At 35.8% G+C, this 16,627-nt stretch overlaps 1 protein-coding gene across 1 annotated transcript; it reads left to right on the forward strand.

The window, feature by feature from the left end:
- Positions 1-12,665: 12,665 nt before the first annotated feature.
- LOC126586577 (U-box domain-containing protein 4) lies at positions 12,666-15,079 on the forward strand. The gene is made up of 2 exons (XM_050251442.1): positions 12,666-14,168; positions 14,553-15,079. The coding sequence occupies exons 1-2, from the start codon at positions 12,861-12,863 to the stop codon at positions 14,613-14,615; spliced, it is 1,371 nt and encodes a 456-aa protein (XP_050107399.1). The 5' UTR covers positions 12,666-12,860; the 3' UTR covers positions 14,616-15,079.
- The last annotated feature ends 1,548 nt before the right edge of the window (positions 15,080-16,627 follow it).

Below are 16,627 nucleotides of genomic sequence, written 5' to 3' on the forward strand. Positions count from 1 at the left end.
CATCGAAAACCAAAGCAGTTGATGATTTTCCTTTTTATTACTTTTAAGTGAGCCGCAAGTAACTCAACAGAAAGTTCTCTTCATCTCTAATTAATCCTGTTAAGTCAATTAATCAAGATATCACTATTACAAGTTCATAATTTCATTCATAGGATTTTCATTTCACCATTTTAGGAAATAAATTGTAATAGTTTAACGAGGTAATAATAATTTACATAAATTGAAATTGAAGCGTGATATAATCAACTTATATGTTACAATAAAATTAGAAAATTGTTATTAACGTTTCAAAAATCTTATTATACATTTCTTACAAGTGTATTTTTCTTTTTAATTATAAAAAATTTAAAATATAAAATAAAAATTTTTAAAGTGCCAACAACAATTCTCTAAAATTAAATATATTAATATTAACCCTAAATTTAAACTCAACATCCGTTTACCCATATTACAAAATGTGAACTAGTTCAAAGTAAAGCCAAATTTGACCATTTACACCATCTTAATTGTCCTCATTGGAGCAATTTCATAGGGTGGTGCACTAAAGACATACTGACAAAAGTCAAATTAAAGCGACAAGCTGGGTCAAAGTACCACCAAAGCTACAGTACGTACGTGTTGAATCGGTGTAAAAAAAACCAGGTCAATTGATTAGAATTCTCGCAGAAATTCTCCAACCGCATTCGTTCATCGTATATTGTGTAATTAATTTTCGTTAAGTACTGCTTATATTTAATTTTAAATAAAAAAAATTACAATAACTTATGATCGCAATATATACAATAAACGAATATGATTAGAAAATCTTTGAGATTCTCATAAAAAGGGTCCCCGTTCAATTGATCAAATCACATATCCTACATTTGTACTTGCTTCCTCCACCTCGGTCTCGCCCAAAACGTTTCGATTTCCACTGCATATACGGAGGAAACAAAAGGATAGGTTGGGGTTAGGTTTACAGTTGAGTAGGTCAACAGAAAATCTCCACAGATTGAAGCCTGGCTTGGCTGCTGTAGCTGGTCAAACCAAACCAAGCTCCAACGACGTACAGAATTTGACATAACGTCCCGCTGGGACCCACAACAGCCAACGTTCACATGATTCCAGGCCTTCATGCATTGCCGCGGTCTTTCGTCGTTTCTTCTTCGTCGTCTTTCGAACACGGCGAAGGCGGTGAACATTCAAACAGTGAGGAATATCACGACACAAAGCGTAGATATTTGTAAATTTGCGTCGACAATATTGTCTCAAAAAAGATATATTAAACAGAAGGAAATCGGCATCTATGTTCGGTCACAGCCCCTGCAGGTCGGTGCTAACAAAGTTGAAGGCCTGCAGCCTCTCTCAAGCTGGACAAGTTGAGAGTACGTACGTACCCTGGTCTGGTGCATGTTCTAATTTTCAATCACAAAACACACAGCGATTAGGAATTGAATCACAAAAACAACACAGTTTCATACCAATATAAAATGCATGGCCCAACAAAAAGAATGTTTTTTCATTACAAATGTACGATTCATTTCCTGGCAGCCTCTCCTGTCGTTTTCTGTTGTCTATTAATTAAACAGGAATGTGGTTTTCAAATGTTTGTTTAACTTTAAGCCTAAGTTTAACGGGTCAACATATATATATGTACTAATCAAATTCTATATATCAGCGTCATCCAGAGTTTTTTATGTTGCTTTGTATCAAAAATTTATATACAACAAGATGTGATACACAAGAATATGTTTTCAGCACTCATTTTCTCTTTATTCAGGTTTTGTTCATTGATTTTCTTTTGATTTTTTCAATCTAAACAGTATAAGTAAATAAGAGTTTGTAGAAAGAAAAAAAATCGATGGTTGAATTGTGTAAGTTTAATACGAGAATGTAATTGTTATTCTCTTCAGTGGAATCTTACCCATTTTGGTGAATTACATTTTTTAAAGAACTCTGAAAAGAAAGACTGAAGATATTGGTGATGCATGCATAATCCTAGCTACCAATCTTTTATTCCTTGGTGGAGTAAGTGGGATTAAGACTACTTAATAGACGACCTAATCTTAGTTAGGCTGAAATTAACATCTCTCTTCTACAATCAGAAGACTTGGCCTGTGAGGAGGATGACTTGAGCTTATTGGTAAGCGGTCTTAATTTTTGACCCAAAGCTAGAGAGCTTCGTGGGTTTTCCTACAAGGTTACTCTTTGCATAAATAATTAATATTTCATTAATTGTCCATTATATTAATCCATCCAATTAAAAGCTGATTTACACCCCTCACCTACCGTTACCATTCTTCCACATCGGTCCGCCTTTTCTCTGGAAGCCTATAAGCCATCACGTCAGAATATGGAAGCCTCCATGTGTCATCCATCCCGTGAAATTAGGGTTTAGAACATGAAATTCTGGCTCAAAGTGCTTTTAGACAATAAAAATTGTTTTTAACTGTGTTTGACATAAAAAATTTAAAGCATTTAGAGCATCTCTAAATGAGATGTCTAAAAATAAATATCAAATGTTAATTTGATGGTTAATGTAATAATGTCAGCTTTTTTTTTTCCAGCTGATACGTTTTTTTTTATAAATTATATTTGTATGATCCATTTTAAAAAGAAATCAATTAAAATACATTTTCAAGCTATATAATTGATGCATTAATGAGACACACAATAAAATAATTAAAAAAATTTGACATCACATTTTCTAATATATCAAATTTGATATATAAAAACTCATATGTCAATCCACATTCACTTAGAATTGACATATCGGTTTGAACACGCTTCTACTTTCAAATTTGATTACATGGTATTCCACCTTGGATTTGACATCTTTGAAGATGGTCTTATAGAGGCAGATTCTCTGCCCTCCCACTTCTCGTGCCCTCCTATTTGTGTGGTTACGGTTAAACCACGTCTTATATTACTATTCATTTCTGTCTTATTATCTCTAAAAAAATAATATAAAATATTAATGTGATTTAATTGTAATCATATAAAACAGATGAGCACGAAAGAACAAAGAAAGTGAGAGGGCAGATAATCTACCTCCGAGATCGTAAGGCAACCATACAGTTCCGAGTGTCTTTTCAAAAAGTTGTTATAGTAAGAATATTTAAGTTTGCCTTGAGGTGGCTGCAAGCGGTTTTTGACAAAATAAAACGCTTTTGACTGCATTTTTGACATATATATATATATGAAAGTGCTATTATTTCGTAAAACACTTTGCTTCTTCATGAAGATTCAATGTGCCTGTACTAGCAACACTCGTAGCAAAATGCTTGAACACAAAGTCGTTGAACTGTAACTTACGTCAAGAGTCAAGACCTATCATGTGCTGCCCTAGGGTGTACGCAATGCTGTCTTCAGCTCGGGCTTGATCGAATTACGATACGTCATGATGGGCCAAATTTTAGGCCTCACAAAATTATAACCCAGTTCATACAGGCCCCAGCTCGACCACTCCCGATTGCACCCAGTCGGGCCAGTCCAGGACCATATAAATTCAGAATCCGCAGTGAACAAGGAACACTCCAGATCTGTGCTGTAGAACCCAAAAGGTGATTGATTAGACAAGGTGGACCATTTGCCAGCAGTGAGAATCATTGTGGCTTCTGCCAGAAGTCATGGCAACGCAACCATCGCCTAAGAAACCTAATAAATACGACTGCAATTTGCAACAAACAAATTAATCAAACCGAAAACGAAGTAATTTATAAGAAGAATTAATTAAAAGTGTTTGAAAACTTTTAGTTTTAATAATAAGAACAAAATAAAAGGTAAAGTAAATAGTATCATAATTGACTTTTTAATGTAAAAATATGATTTTTCGTTAAAGTTCTCTAATTTCTATGCATTACTTTTGTTTTTTACATTTTTATATATATTTTTTATGATTAAATTGAATGAATCAAATAAAATTCACAACTGTAAATAAATAAAAGTGTGGATACATATTATTTAGACCAAAGAAACAAGAAAAGGATGTGCATTTTCATGTTTGATGTTAATTAGTTATCTCTTACGTCTTAATCCAACAATCAATCCAATGTTTGAGAAAATGGGATTCGATTTAGGCCACAAGAGAAGAGACTGTCTAGAACTGTTTGTTTTTTGTGAATGATGTTTGTGATTGCGCATGCTAATTGCTTAAGCCAAAAGGGTTTGGTGCCAGCCAGGGGTCGTAGATTCCAAGAATCATGGGTTGTCCTCCTCTCGCTCGAATGAGAAAGAACTTTCTTGCACCCGAAATGCAACAGCGTGTTTTTTCTGTCGATGCAACAACGTGTTAATCATAAATTAACACGTAAAAAGATTACAACGTATAAATTGACAGTTCATGACTTATGATATTGGCCACTAATCTGGCATCGAAAATGTAGGCAAGTTTCTCGCTTCTAACCTAGAATCGAAGGTCGTTGTCCCATATCCCATCCCATACAGCCATGATATACACATCTTTGAAAACAAGGAATAGGGCTTTGGTCATGGTCGTAATCACTGTGCCCACTAAGCTAGCTTAATTGGCATATTATGATGAAAGACAAACGTGCGTGCCTACTTATCTTTCAGTTTCCTTCAAGTTTCAGCTTTTGCCATTCTCATGAAATATGATGCACCATTAAATGACCAAAACCTAATTACCAAAACCACTTTTAAACGTATGAAAACCCAAACCCTATCTAAAAGCATGTTTGTAGGTTTGGTGCGATTCGTTGTACATTCAATTAACGCCAACAACAGTAAGCTTAATTATCATTTAAATAGAAATTATGATCATTATGTACAGTGATACGATTGTCTTCATTAAATTTGAGGTCTCTAACAGTATTTCGCAATGATATCACTATGTGTACCTGAGATTTGAATTGCATGTAGTAAACATCCCTTTTTGTGAGTCATGTCATGTGTAGTAGGGGAAGAGGATCCTCTTCGGAGCTCAGGATAGGGATTCTCTTAATGAAGCTATCCGGACCGTTTAAATTTAATTCAATGGTTGTAAATATTATAACTTTTAAATTACCCTCCTATTTAGAATCGTTGGATTAAATTTGAACGATCCGGATGACCTGATCATAAGGATCCCCATCCTGACCTCATGAGGGAATCCTCTTCCAGTAGTAGGGTTAATTTTCAGGAGCTGTCTGCTGCAGGCTAAACATGGTTGGGCACACCCATTTATTTAGTATTCTTGGGTAAATATTCTCTTTAATTTAGGTTTACTTGACGTTTTTTTTATTATGAGAGTTGCTCTAATACAATGTTTTTACCCAAAGTAATTTATTTAGTAGAAAGGGGCTGACATGAGTAACCTAGAAATATTTAAGCTATGTTTGGGTGAGGGACTTTCTAGTCTTCAAACGATCGGTTGAGGCCGAAGCAGGAAAAAACACAAACCACAAAATGTTAGATAGTGGGGCCAGAAATACAAATGTAATATTTGCAAGTGGTCATTTTTGCAAATTTCTCGTTTCAATGAAAGCATTTTTTAATTATTTTCTTACTAAGTTAATTAGTTTTAGGGCTGGTTTGGTATTGTTGTGCTTTGAAAAAAAGCTGCTGTGAGAATAAGCGGCTGTGAAATAAATCAGCAGAGTGTTTGGTAAATTTTTTTGTAAAAGTGCTTTTGGAAAAAAAAATAGTTTGATAGTGGGTTTTTCAAAGCTGCAAATAGCTGCTTCAACTTTTTCATTTGATTTCAGCTTATTCTCACATCAGTTTTCAAAATAAATCTTTTTTTTTTAGTTTACCAAACACTTAAAATTCTCATAGCTTTTTTTCATAGATGTTTTTTTTAAGCATCTCACTCTCAAATCATCATTTAATTCCTTGCAACTTGGAAAGTCCAAATACAGCCATCCAGTACATCACACAAATATAGCCACACAGTTTTACAGATTCAGGTGATCTTCAAAAGATACGAAGAAAGATTTGAAGCAGAAAAGTGAGGACTCATGGGCCATGCAGTCCATTAAAAATAACAAAAATCGATTACTTTGGCACAGGAAAGCAATAAGTGAATACACACATACAACACCAACTAATGCAGTTAAAAACTGAGGTATCGTCCACTAGGTAATGTTTTCATTCAATAACATCAATCAAATACGTATTTTTAAAGGAAAACTAATAAAAAAAACTTAAAAACTTTGAGTTTTAACGATAAGCATAAAATAAAGGGTAAAATAAATAGTAGCAGATTTGACTTTTTAGTGTTAAAATATGGTTTTTTATTGAAGTGAACAGTACCATGAACTTTTTGTTAAAACTCTCTATTTTTAAATGAATAAGGTTGGAGAAATTAAAATTTTAAACCAAATGGCGTGTCATCAATAAAAAAAAATGATTTTTATCACAAATAGTTCTTGAAATTGACCCACCCATCAAGGTAATCCCTGAAATTGAAAATCAATCAATGTAGTTCCTGAAAATGAGTGTCGCAAATCAATGTGGTCATTCCGTCATAATTCCGTTAAAAATTTTGTTAAGTGCTGACGGAACTTAAATGGGTCCCACAAATTTATTAAAATATTATTTTTTGAATTAAAAAAGATTTAAATATTAAAAAACAATTTTTAGTTTTTATAATTAAAAACTTGAAACATAAAAAATAAGAAATAGGAGATGATTGAACACTGTTCATCATCTTCCCAACCTCCCACTACAGCCCCCACCCCATACCCCTCCCACTCTCTGGGTAGAGTGCCGCCGTAGGAACTGTGGCCGGGTTCCCAGGTCAGTTGAAAGATCCTGGCCACACACATGGTGGCCATTGGATTTTCCCACCCCACTCCTCCACCTTCGTGTGGCGAACCTTCAATGGCCTCCTAGATGGTTTCGTCGTCGTAGAAACGGGTACCGGAACAATCCCATGGACAAAGTTCAAGAATTTCAAGAACCTAGAAATCTAACTCATTTTCTTCACAAAAAATCTAACTCAAAAATTTGCCAGAACCAATAATCTCAAAAAATTTCAAGAACCCAGATGAAAAAACACTAAATCAAGCTAAAAATGAGAAAAGTTCAAGAAATGTCAAGAATTTAAAACATAAAAACTTAAAAAAAAAAAATTCTCATGGGAAGAAGATGATGAACAGTGTTCAATCATCTTTTTTTTTAATTTAAATATTTTTAATTCACAAAATAATATTTTATTAAATTTGTGGGACCCATTTAAGTGCCACGTCAGCACTTAAACATAATTTTTAACGGAATTGTGACGAAATGACCACATTGATTTGCGACACTTATTTTCAGGGACTACATTGATTGATTTTCAATTTCAGGAATCACCTTGATAGAGTGAGTCAATTTCAGGGATCATTTGTGACAAAAACCTATAAAAATATAAGTTCGTTAATCAATATTAAGTAATAGTCAATAACCAATACCACATTATTTAGTTTACAAATTTAATTTAAAAGTTTTGATCTTCCTACTATTCTGAGAGAGAGAGAGAGAGAGAGAGAGAGAGAGAGAGAGTACATTAAGCTTTCAATTCTGTAATATATGAAGCTTTCAATTCTGTAATATTCAAAAGTTCATATTTAACATCAAACACAGATGGTCGATGAACTTGGACATGCATAATTAGTATTTACTAAAGATCGATAGTATTGAAAACGTCTTCGTCTACATGCACACACAGACTCGCCTTTTAATCGATTTTCATTTATGTTTAAAGGGAAATTAAGTATGATATATATATATATATATAAAATATTTGTGGAAAATTATATATTCTTTTTAATTTCAAATCTGGTGTGCTGTTTTGAAATAATATATATATATATATATATATATAAAATATACAGATATAAAACAGCTCGAAAACTCGCCAACCCGATGTGCATACCTTATATGCAAAATATTTTTATTTTGGTCAATCGTTTTATGCAAAATATAACCTCCTAATTACAGGCATATATATAGATATACATAAATACATATGTATGTACATATATAGGATCTGGTGTGAAATCGTACGCAAACAGTACAGACAAACACGAACCATAGTTTCGCATGCATGTAGACAGACTTGTCAACTTCAAATGGATGAAGATGAAGCCTACTTAACAGCCACATACAGTTTATTCATCACCGTTGACAACTTTTCATTTTAATTAATAATTTTTTGTGGACAAGAGATGAACAGAAAAACAATTGGCACACCAATGCACATTGCTTGGAAATTGGACACCGAACAGATCAGCCATGCATGTCACAACCAGCTAGCTAGAGCTTTCAATTTGATGTTTGCCATCAAAATTCTATAAAATCCGAGAGTTAACTTCCAGGCCCAAATTTGTACATATAAAATCTTAACCCTACAAACTAATGCATGTTCAACTTGTCAAGTCTTTTATATCTATTACTTTTGCATCGGGGAATTAGAAACCTTACACGTTACAAGAATTTATGCGTTGAGTCATTCTTCCTATGATCGATTGATTTAGATGGATTCTCGTAACTTTTATTTGTAGTATCAAATTCACTTATTGAGCTTAAAGATTCACGTGGCTCACGTTAATCAATATGTGTAAGTAACGTATTAAGCTTAAACAACATCATGAGTAAGAGGTGTGCTTAGAGTCTAAACACCTAATCAAACAATTTGAGAACAATATAATAATTTATATGGAGTTGAGTCACTCTTTAATTTAATTTCGTGTAGAACCTCGACTGCATTATTTACACCACCTCATTCTGTTCTAATTTCGATTCCACGTGGTTCTAGCTTGTGAGGAGTTTTCTTAATGCAGTATGACACCATGATCGCATCGTCGTTTCTATACTAGTTTTGTGGTAAAATTTACTTATCTTTAGCACATGTTTGCACACTAAAAGTGTTTACTTAATCAGGATTATTATTACGTCAATCGGCCTGGCTTCCAACTCATGTGTTGTCGCTCTGAGTGCCGAGTATGGTGAACCACAAACATCAAAACTCATTCGCCAAAAAGCGCATAAAATTGTTGCAAGTCTGTGCAGCCATCATTAGCCTCTTTAATCTTCAAACCCTGAAATTCTAATTAACTTAACAAAAATGCTATTCTTGTCACATTTTTATATCATATTTATACAATACATTTGTATATGGTATGAAAAATAAAATAATTGTAACATTACTATGAACTTGATTATAATTCTGAATAATCGTGCGTTATAAGTAATGTAAAGTATTAAAAATGATGATGGATTTTCAGTTTAATCTCCAAGTTACAAACATTTACAATATTACAGAAAATTACTGGAAGTTCGTCATCATTCTAAAAGTTTTAGTCAAATGCGCGTTATCATGTAAAAGATACTGTGTAGTGAAGTGAGCTGATCAACTAATTACAACTTTTTACTTGATAACCTAGGATGGATAATCATATCAAAACATTATCTGTAAAAATACGGCATATTACAAAGTCCTAGACCAAATGAATAAACAAATAAATACAGCAAATTGTTGAGAATTTTTCTAGTGTGATCGAAATACAGAGTAATATATCATATTTCATAATATAACTAGAGATAAATTTTATGTTTCAAGAGTTCATCTAATTGTATAATGAAATGTAGTATACAAGTACATGTTTTAGGCACACCGAAAAATCTCTCCAGATTATTAGAATTCATCAATCAAACATAATTGTAACGTGGCAAGATTTGGTTGATCCACCCCAATAAGTTTGTATAATATCATCTCTGAATATTTGTTCACCAAGAACAAACACCATCTTTTGCAGATTTTCAAAAGGGCAGTTAGGGTGCTAAACAACTCAGCATGTAGGATTAACATGAGTTTATCATGAATATTAATGAAACGAATAATATCTGGTTATATTATTGTTCATAAAACATCTGTATATATGCATTAACAAGCGTACGTATGTTTGAGTGAAGATTATAATTTATAATATAGAGTACTTTTTGTTGAATGGCGTGGCTGCGGAAATATCAATGAAATTTATAAAAATAAATTGATTGGAGATATAGGGGATGGACAGTAGACCAGATCAGACATAAAGAAAAGTTTATTAGGTGCTGAAAAATACAAGACAATTAAGCTATATTTATATTAGTTTAGATTGATAATTAGGTGAGCCAATTCTTTGTATCTACGCATAGAAGATCGTAATCAGTAATATTATAAGTTTATATTGGTGAGCAATGTTTTCAATTTGGAATAGGATAGGCAATATTTGGCTCTAGTATCACCTATTTCTTTTAATAAAATAATACTTTTTTTTCCTTTAGAAATCGTCTCTTTTATAATTTTAATTATTATATTTGTATATACATAAATGTTAACTCTTAAAATCGGTGATGTCAACAAATATCATAATTATAGTGTCCCGACCTTTAACGGGCTCGAGGTTCAAATATTAATTTGTTACTTTTGGGCACATTGGCATGGTTAGCAGATAAGAGGAAGATCACAAGATGGAGGTGGTGGACCGTGGATCTTTTTTTGAAGATCATATAATCGTATTCGTTTATCATATATCATGTTATTAGAAATAATTTAAAATTTAAAATTTAAATATAAATAGTATCTAACGAAAACTAAACGTCCGATATACGATGAACATACATAATTACAGAATTCCTAAAATTCCTAGAAAAATAATCTAACGAGAACCCTTTTCGGGAGGAGGTTGGCACCTTTTGAATAACAAATCCATTAAACTTTGTCTGGTGGACTACTAATTAGTAATTAGGACTTCACCAGTGATCAGCATAAATAAGTGGGCACTTTTGCCCATTTTCTTGCATAAACCAAACCCTAAACGTGGTTAATCAACTGATGGAGTCATGATTAGAGTACTAGGTCTTTCATCTCTGGCTCTGTGTTGGCCAGGCACGTGTGGCTGACGTGGTGGATTTTGGACACAATACCCAGGTTATGGAAAACACTTTGTAGTTGACTTTGGCCCACTTCTCTAGACCCTCCCATCTCCAACACCAAATACCACCGTCCTCGCACCTATATTACTCATCGTCCGGGAGACTCGGACGGCTTGATCAGAACCATTACAGGATGATGCAGCTGGCAACACGTGCCCTTCCCTATTCTAGCTGAATCTTGTTAAAATGTTTATACACGTTACGGTGAGAGAAATTTACATGAAACAGGATAGTTGAGATAGTAATTTCTAAAATATATTGTGCTTACCATGTGCTCAATCCTTGCAAAATGCATAATCCCGCTACATGGTATTGCAAGATTAATCGGAATAAGAAATTGTTATTAGCATTTTAAAAATCACATTATACATCGCAAACTTTCTATATTAAAAAAGAAAAATATATTTATACAAAGTGTAAAATAAAATTTTTGAAATGCTAATAATATTTTCCATCGAAACAAAATTATGTTATCGTCCTCCCCCTTTCACATAGCTCTCTCTTAATTCTCGGTAAATAAAAGGACGTGCGTGAAAAACTACTTCCATTGGTTCTGTTTTTTTCACCCGGACTCACAGATCTGCTTGCCAATTCAAGTTTTGACCGAAAGGTTGAGGTTCGAAAGTTGGCAAAAGGACGGCGTGGCACCTTTCATGGGTCCCACCTAAAATGCACCCGTCGCATCAAAAAAAGCCAACTGGATTTGTGCCCCTGCCCACGGTCACATCAGCCCCCTCCCTTAATTCTAAATTTTTAGTTTCATGCCGTTGTTTGTGTTACCAAACGGTGTCGTTACCCTCTGGCTAAATATGTGGTCTGCGATCATTTTGCATAGGAAGCTTTGCTTGTGACTCCGTCGCCCTTTAAACTCACACCAACCATATAAACAAAGAAAAGTATTTCGAGAGTTCTTGTCACATACATCAACAATTTTAACATGCTCACGAATTATAAAAGGAATTGAAAATGCTTTGTTCAATGATTTTTTTCTTCATGAATCACTTAATTTGTATTAAAATTTGAAGTGCTTTTAATAAAAGTTCTTATGAGCATAACGACTTAAGCATTTTTAGACAGATTATAACATGAGAAGTAATTTTCACATACAAAAATACATAAGGGATGAATAACAAGAGTATCAAAATCAGTTCTCAATCATTACTTGTTCTGTAATTTCGCTCGATACATCTTATTTTATACATGATATTTTATTCTATGCAAATACAACTAGCATCAAGCTCAAAAAAATATTAAATCGTAGTTGTTGCTAATGCAAATCAAACCTAAAGCCTTCATTTACAACCCAAAATGAATAACACTATATTGCTTCATACGTCTCTGACAAAATAGAAAAAAGGGCAATAGGCATGAATAATTAGTTTTTGAGATTTAGTTGTAGAAATAATTAGTTTTTAATAATGACGAGATCTTGATCGTATATTAATGACTTAATGGTAACATAACAACCACGTAACGATGATATAATAATGACATAATAAATCCTAATTATTAATACAACCAAATATATAAAAAAACATCATCCCCAAGAAAAATGACTCCACAAAACACATGGAGATATTCCAGTGTTCAGAACACCGGCATATATCATTTTGTAAATGGAATGACACTTAGAAAAAAAAAAAATTCCTTCACTTGTATAGCACTAAATAACGTAGCAGTCTGTGTTCGAGCAGTCATAAATCTCTCAATACGTACAAACATACAGTCATATACAGATGACATATGACAGAGACCTTTAAAAATAAATAAATCCCACTGCCTCTCAGCTTCAACCTTTTCTCTCCACTCACCCCCTCCCTCCCTCCCTCTCTCCCTCCCAATTCCGCACTTCACCACGCCATGAATTCCTTCTCTACTCCACACTACCTCTAATACAAAACCCCGATTGAAAATTCCCCAAAAACTCAAATCACATCTGCAAATTTCTGAAATTTGTTGTAAAGCTCCGAGCTTTGAGAATGGTTTCTCTTGAAGATTCCCATTCCGGCTCCAACCACCACTTCCCGCCGCACACGCGCAACTTCTATTCTCCCTCCTCCACCAAAATCCACCGCCAAACTGGCCGCTCCATGCGCACCATCCGCTCCAGCATCTACCAAGACGACCACTCCCGAACCTCCTTCGCCGCCGAAAGATCGCCTTTTGTCTCCGAGAACCTAACTGATTCGGTCGTCGACATGCGCCTCGGCGAGCTCGCCTTACGCACCCACAGCTCCGCCGCCAAGTCCGCCTCCTCCGACGAGGAGTACCTCCAGCTCTCCCAAGCCTTCAGCGATTTCTCTGCCTGCAGCAGTGACATCTCGGGAGAATTGCAACGACTCGCGAGCTTGCCGTCGCCGGAAAACGGGCCGACCTCCGAATCAGCCGAGGCTGCGCCGGAACCGGAGCCATGTCAGGGGTTTTTGCAGAGGGAGAACTTCTCGACCGAAATCATCGAAAGCATTTCGCCGGAGGATCTTCAGCCGACGGTCAAGATCTGCGTCGACGGCCTCCAATCGCCGTCGCTTGCCGTGAAGCAATCTGCTGCTGCCAAGCTCAGGCTTTTAGCGAAGAACCGGGCCGACAATCGCGCCTTGATTGGCGAGTCCGGCGCCGTCCCTGCTCTAATTCCTCTGCTGCGGTGCAGCGATCCGTGGACGCAGGAGCACGCCGTCACAGCGCTGTTTAACCTCTCACTGCACGAATCGAACAAGGCAATAATCACCAATGCCGGAGCTATAAAGTCGTTAGTGTACGTCCTCAAGACCGGGACGGAGACCTCGAAGCAAAACGCCGCCTGTGCGCTGCTGAGCTTGGCGCTAATTGAAGAGAACAAGGGCTCAATCGGAGCATGCGGCGCGATTCCGCCCCTGGTTTCCCTGTTAATAAGTGGATCGATGAGGGGCAAAAAGGACGCATTGACGACTCTGTACAAGCTCTGCTCGATAAAGCCCAACAAAGAGAGGGCGGTGAGCGCCGGAGCTGTGAAGCCGCTAGTGGCGCTGGTGGCGGAGCAGGGGACGGGCCTGGCGGAGAAGGCGATGGTGGTGCTAAGTAGCTTGGCAGGAGTTGAGGAGGGAAAGGAGGCTATTGTGGAGGAAGGTGGGCTGGCAGCGCTTGTGGAGGCGATTGAGGATGGGTCGGTGAAAGGAAAGGAGTTTGCGGTGTTGACACTGTTGCAGCTGTGCACTGAGAGTGTGAGGAACAGAGGGTTGCTTGTGAGGGAAGGAGGGATTCCGCCGTTGGTTGCGCTTTCGCAGACTGGGAGTGTTAAAGCTAAGCACAAGGTATCTTGATTATTTCATTAGTTGGATATTGTTACGACAATCTTTACTTAAATTGCATTACATATGCATGTTTAAGTGTTAAATTGTTTATAATCGTATAGATGAAATGGTGCGAATGTTGTTCAAATTGAAGATGGTTGATTTTGTAGACATTAGCCTATACCGAAACCCCATCCTGTAGTTTAGATTAGATTAGAATATCGCTCGAATAAAAGAAAAAAGATTGTTCATTTCAAATTGGCAGCTGATGCTTTTAGTTGAAGGAACTATACAATGAAATGCGAATTTTCATGCATTTGGATGTTGCATGATGTTGATGTTCGATCATATTGTTAGTGGAGCTCGCTTGCTTGGTTTATAATGGGGGTTTGGTTGTTTTTGCAGGCTGAAACGCTTCTTGGGTACTTGAGAGAACCGAGACAAGAAGCGTCCTCTTCGGCTCTTTAGAGGAGCCAAGGGAGGTACTTTCACTACTCAGAGAGGAAAAGCTACTGTGTGTCTGTGTATGGTTTTTGAGTAGTGTTCGGTTGCACTTGTATATGGAAGTGTTGGTGTTTTCATGGTTTGTTGTAACTTTGTACAGTGTGGCTGAGAAGCTAGGAAGAAGGATATGATATGGTTGTAGGAACAAGGGAGAGAGATTAGAGGAAGCTAGTGAGCAAGAGACTACTGACTTCTTAGTAGTTTAGATGTATGAATTTAACTAGGTTTTTTGGTTGGGTATTTTCTTTCCCTCTTTTCCCTCTTTTTTTTCTACCATTGACTTGGTTTTTTTGTAGGGGTGGAATACTTGTTTGCCTTGTGGTGGTTTTGGGTCATTTGGATCCTTGTGTTTTGTTTGCGTAAACCCGAATTTTGCTAAAAGGGTTTTACCGATTATCCGGTTGTAGTATCAACTGTTTGGAAACGTATCACCTCTGTTCTTTCCTTATTGATTGTGTTCTGAGTTCTGTATGATGGGAATTCATACGTTGAACATGTTGGAGATTGTGGGAGGGCGACGCTAAGGTGACAGTTTTCCAAACCAATCATGTAAGTTAAAGCACGAAGTGACGCGTATGTTTGCGATACCGTTACCCTTAGGCTTCTTTATTTCATACAAATCTCTCCCCAACTTGTGGTGCTGTGATCTGGACCCATTATCCGTTGTCCGGTGGATGATGATGATCTTTATTCGTTGCGTAGTAGAGAATGCAACTTTAATCCTTTATTCTCCACACCTTTAGTCAATTATCTCGGCCGACCTGGATTGTTTGCCCTCCCTCATCCCATCTTCTTATGGTTTTTTGTTATCATGGTTAGGTTACATTAATATTTTATATTCTCATTACTTTTTATCTTATTATTTTTATAAAAAAATTAATATAAAATATTGACGTGGTTTAATTGTGATTACAAAAATAAAAAGAGATGAGAAAGGTATGAGATAGGGATGGCAGATAATTCAGCTTCTATCTCGGCTACCAAACAGCAAGCGATACAACGGCCGTTTGGGAGCAGTATTTTATTGGGAAATGCAACGTATTAAAGTAGCAGGTGAGCTGCAATGTGCGGCATGAGAGATTTGTGTGATCGTCATACGAGATGGTATACTATTTGTCATGATATAAATAATGAGATATATATGTTAAAAAATTAATAACTTAAAAATATAATTTTTCACTACTTACATAAAAATATGTAGTATATTATCCGTGTTTTCGTCGCACTTAAAAATTTCTCGTGCTTCACCATCACCTCTCTCTCTGCCTCACCACCACCTGTCCCACTGCATGCAATGGCCAAAATTGTGCTGCTGGTGCAGTGCACCGCAGTGTGTGTGTATATGTATATTAATATACTTTTTTTTTTTCAGAGAATGAGATTCTTTTCGGATCATTTTTATGAGGATCTAGATATTTTTAAATTGTATATGTTTATCATACATTGTACGGTCAATTTTTTTCAAGTATTATTTATATTTAATTTTAAATAAAAATATTTAAAATAATTTCTGATCGCATGATATACGATAAACGAACACGATTTGAGAATATCTAGATCCGGAGATCATCCTCATTCTTTTTCAAATTGATGATATATTGTGGTTTGTCGATACGTAGTAAATAAATGATGCATTAGCTGGCGGAGGAGGAGCAGTATTGTTTTTTGTCCCGCTGTTTGTTTGGATTGGATGGTTGCAATTTGCATTTCTTACTCGATTGCATGGTCTGTCGGTGCGTACTTTCTGACAACCCTTTTTGGGCGTCACAAGTTTTTACAGGTAGAAAAAGTGTTTGCTGTTATTCCTCAACCAGTATGCATCAAATATGGGGAGGGCATAACTTATTCCTCAACCAATATGCATCAAGGATGGGAGAAAATAACTTAGTTGCAATCGAGTTGTCATTGTAGTACTATCAAGTCATGCATTGTTGTGTATTTTAACTTTATTCTGCGACCGTGCTTGATTTGTATGG

The sequence above is a fragment of the Malus sylvestris genome, chromosome 10 (genome assembly GCF_916048215.2).
Source record: "Malus sylvestris chromosome 10, drMalSylv7.2, whole genome shotgun sequence".
Taxonomy (NCBI): Eukaryota; Viridiplantae; Streptophyta; class Magnoliopsida; order Rosales; family Rosaceae; genus Malus; species Malus sylvestris.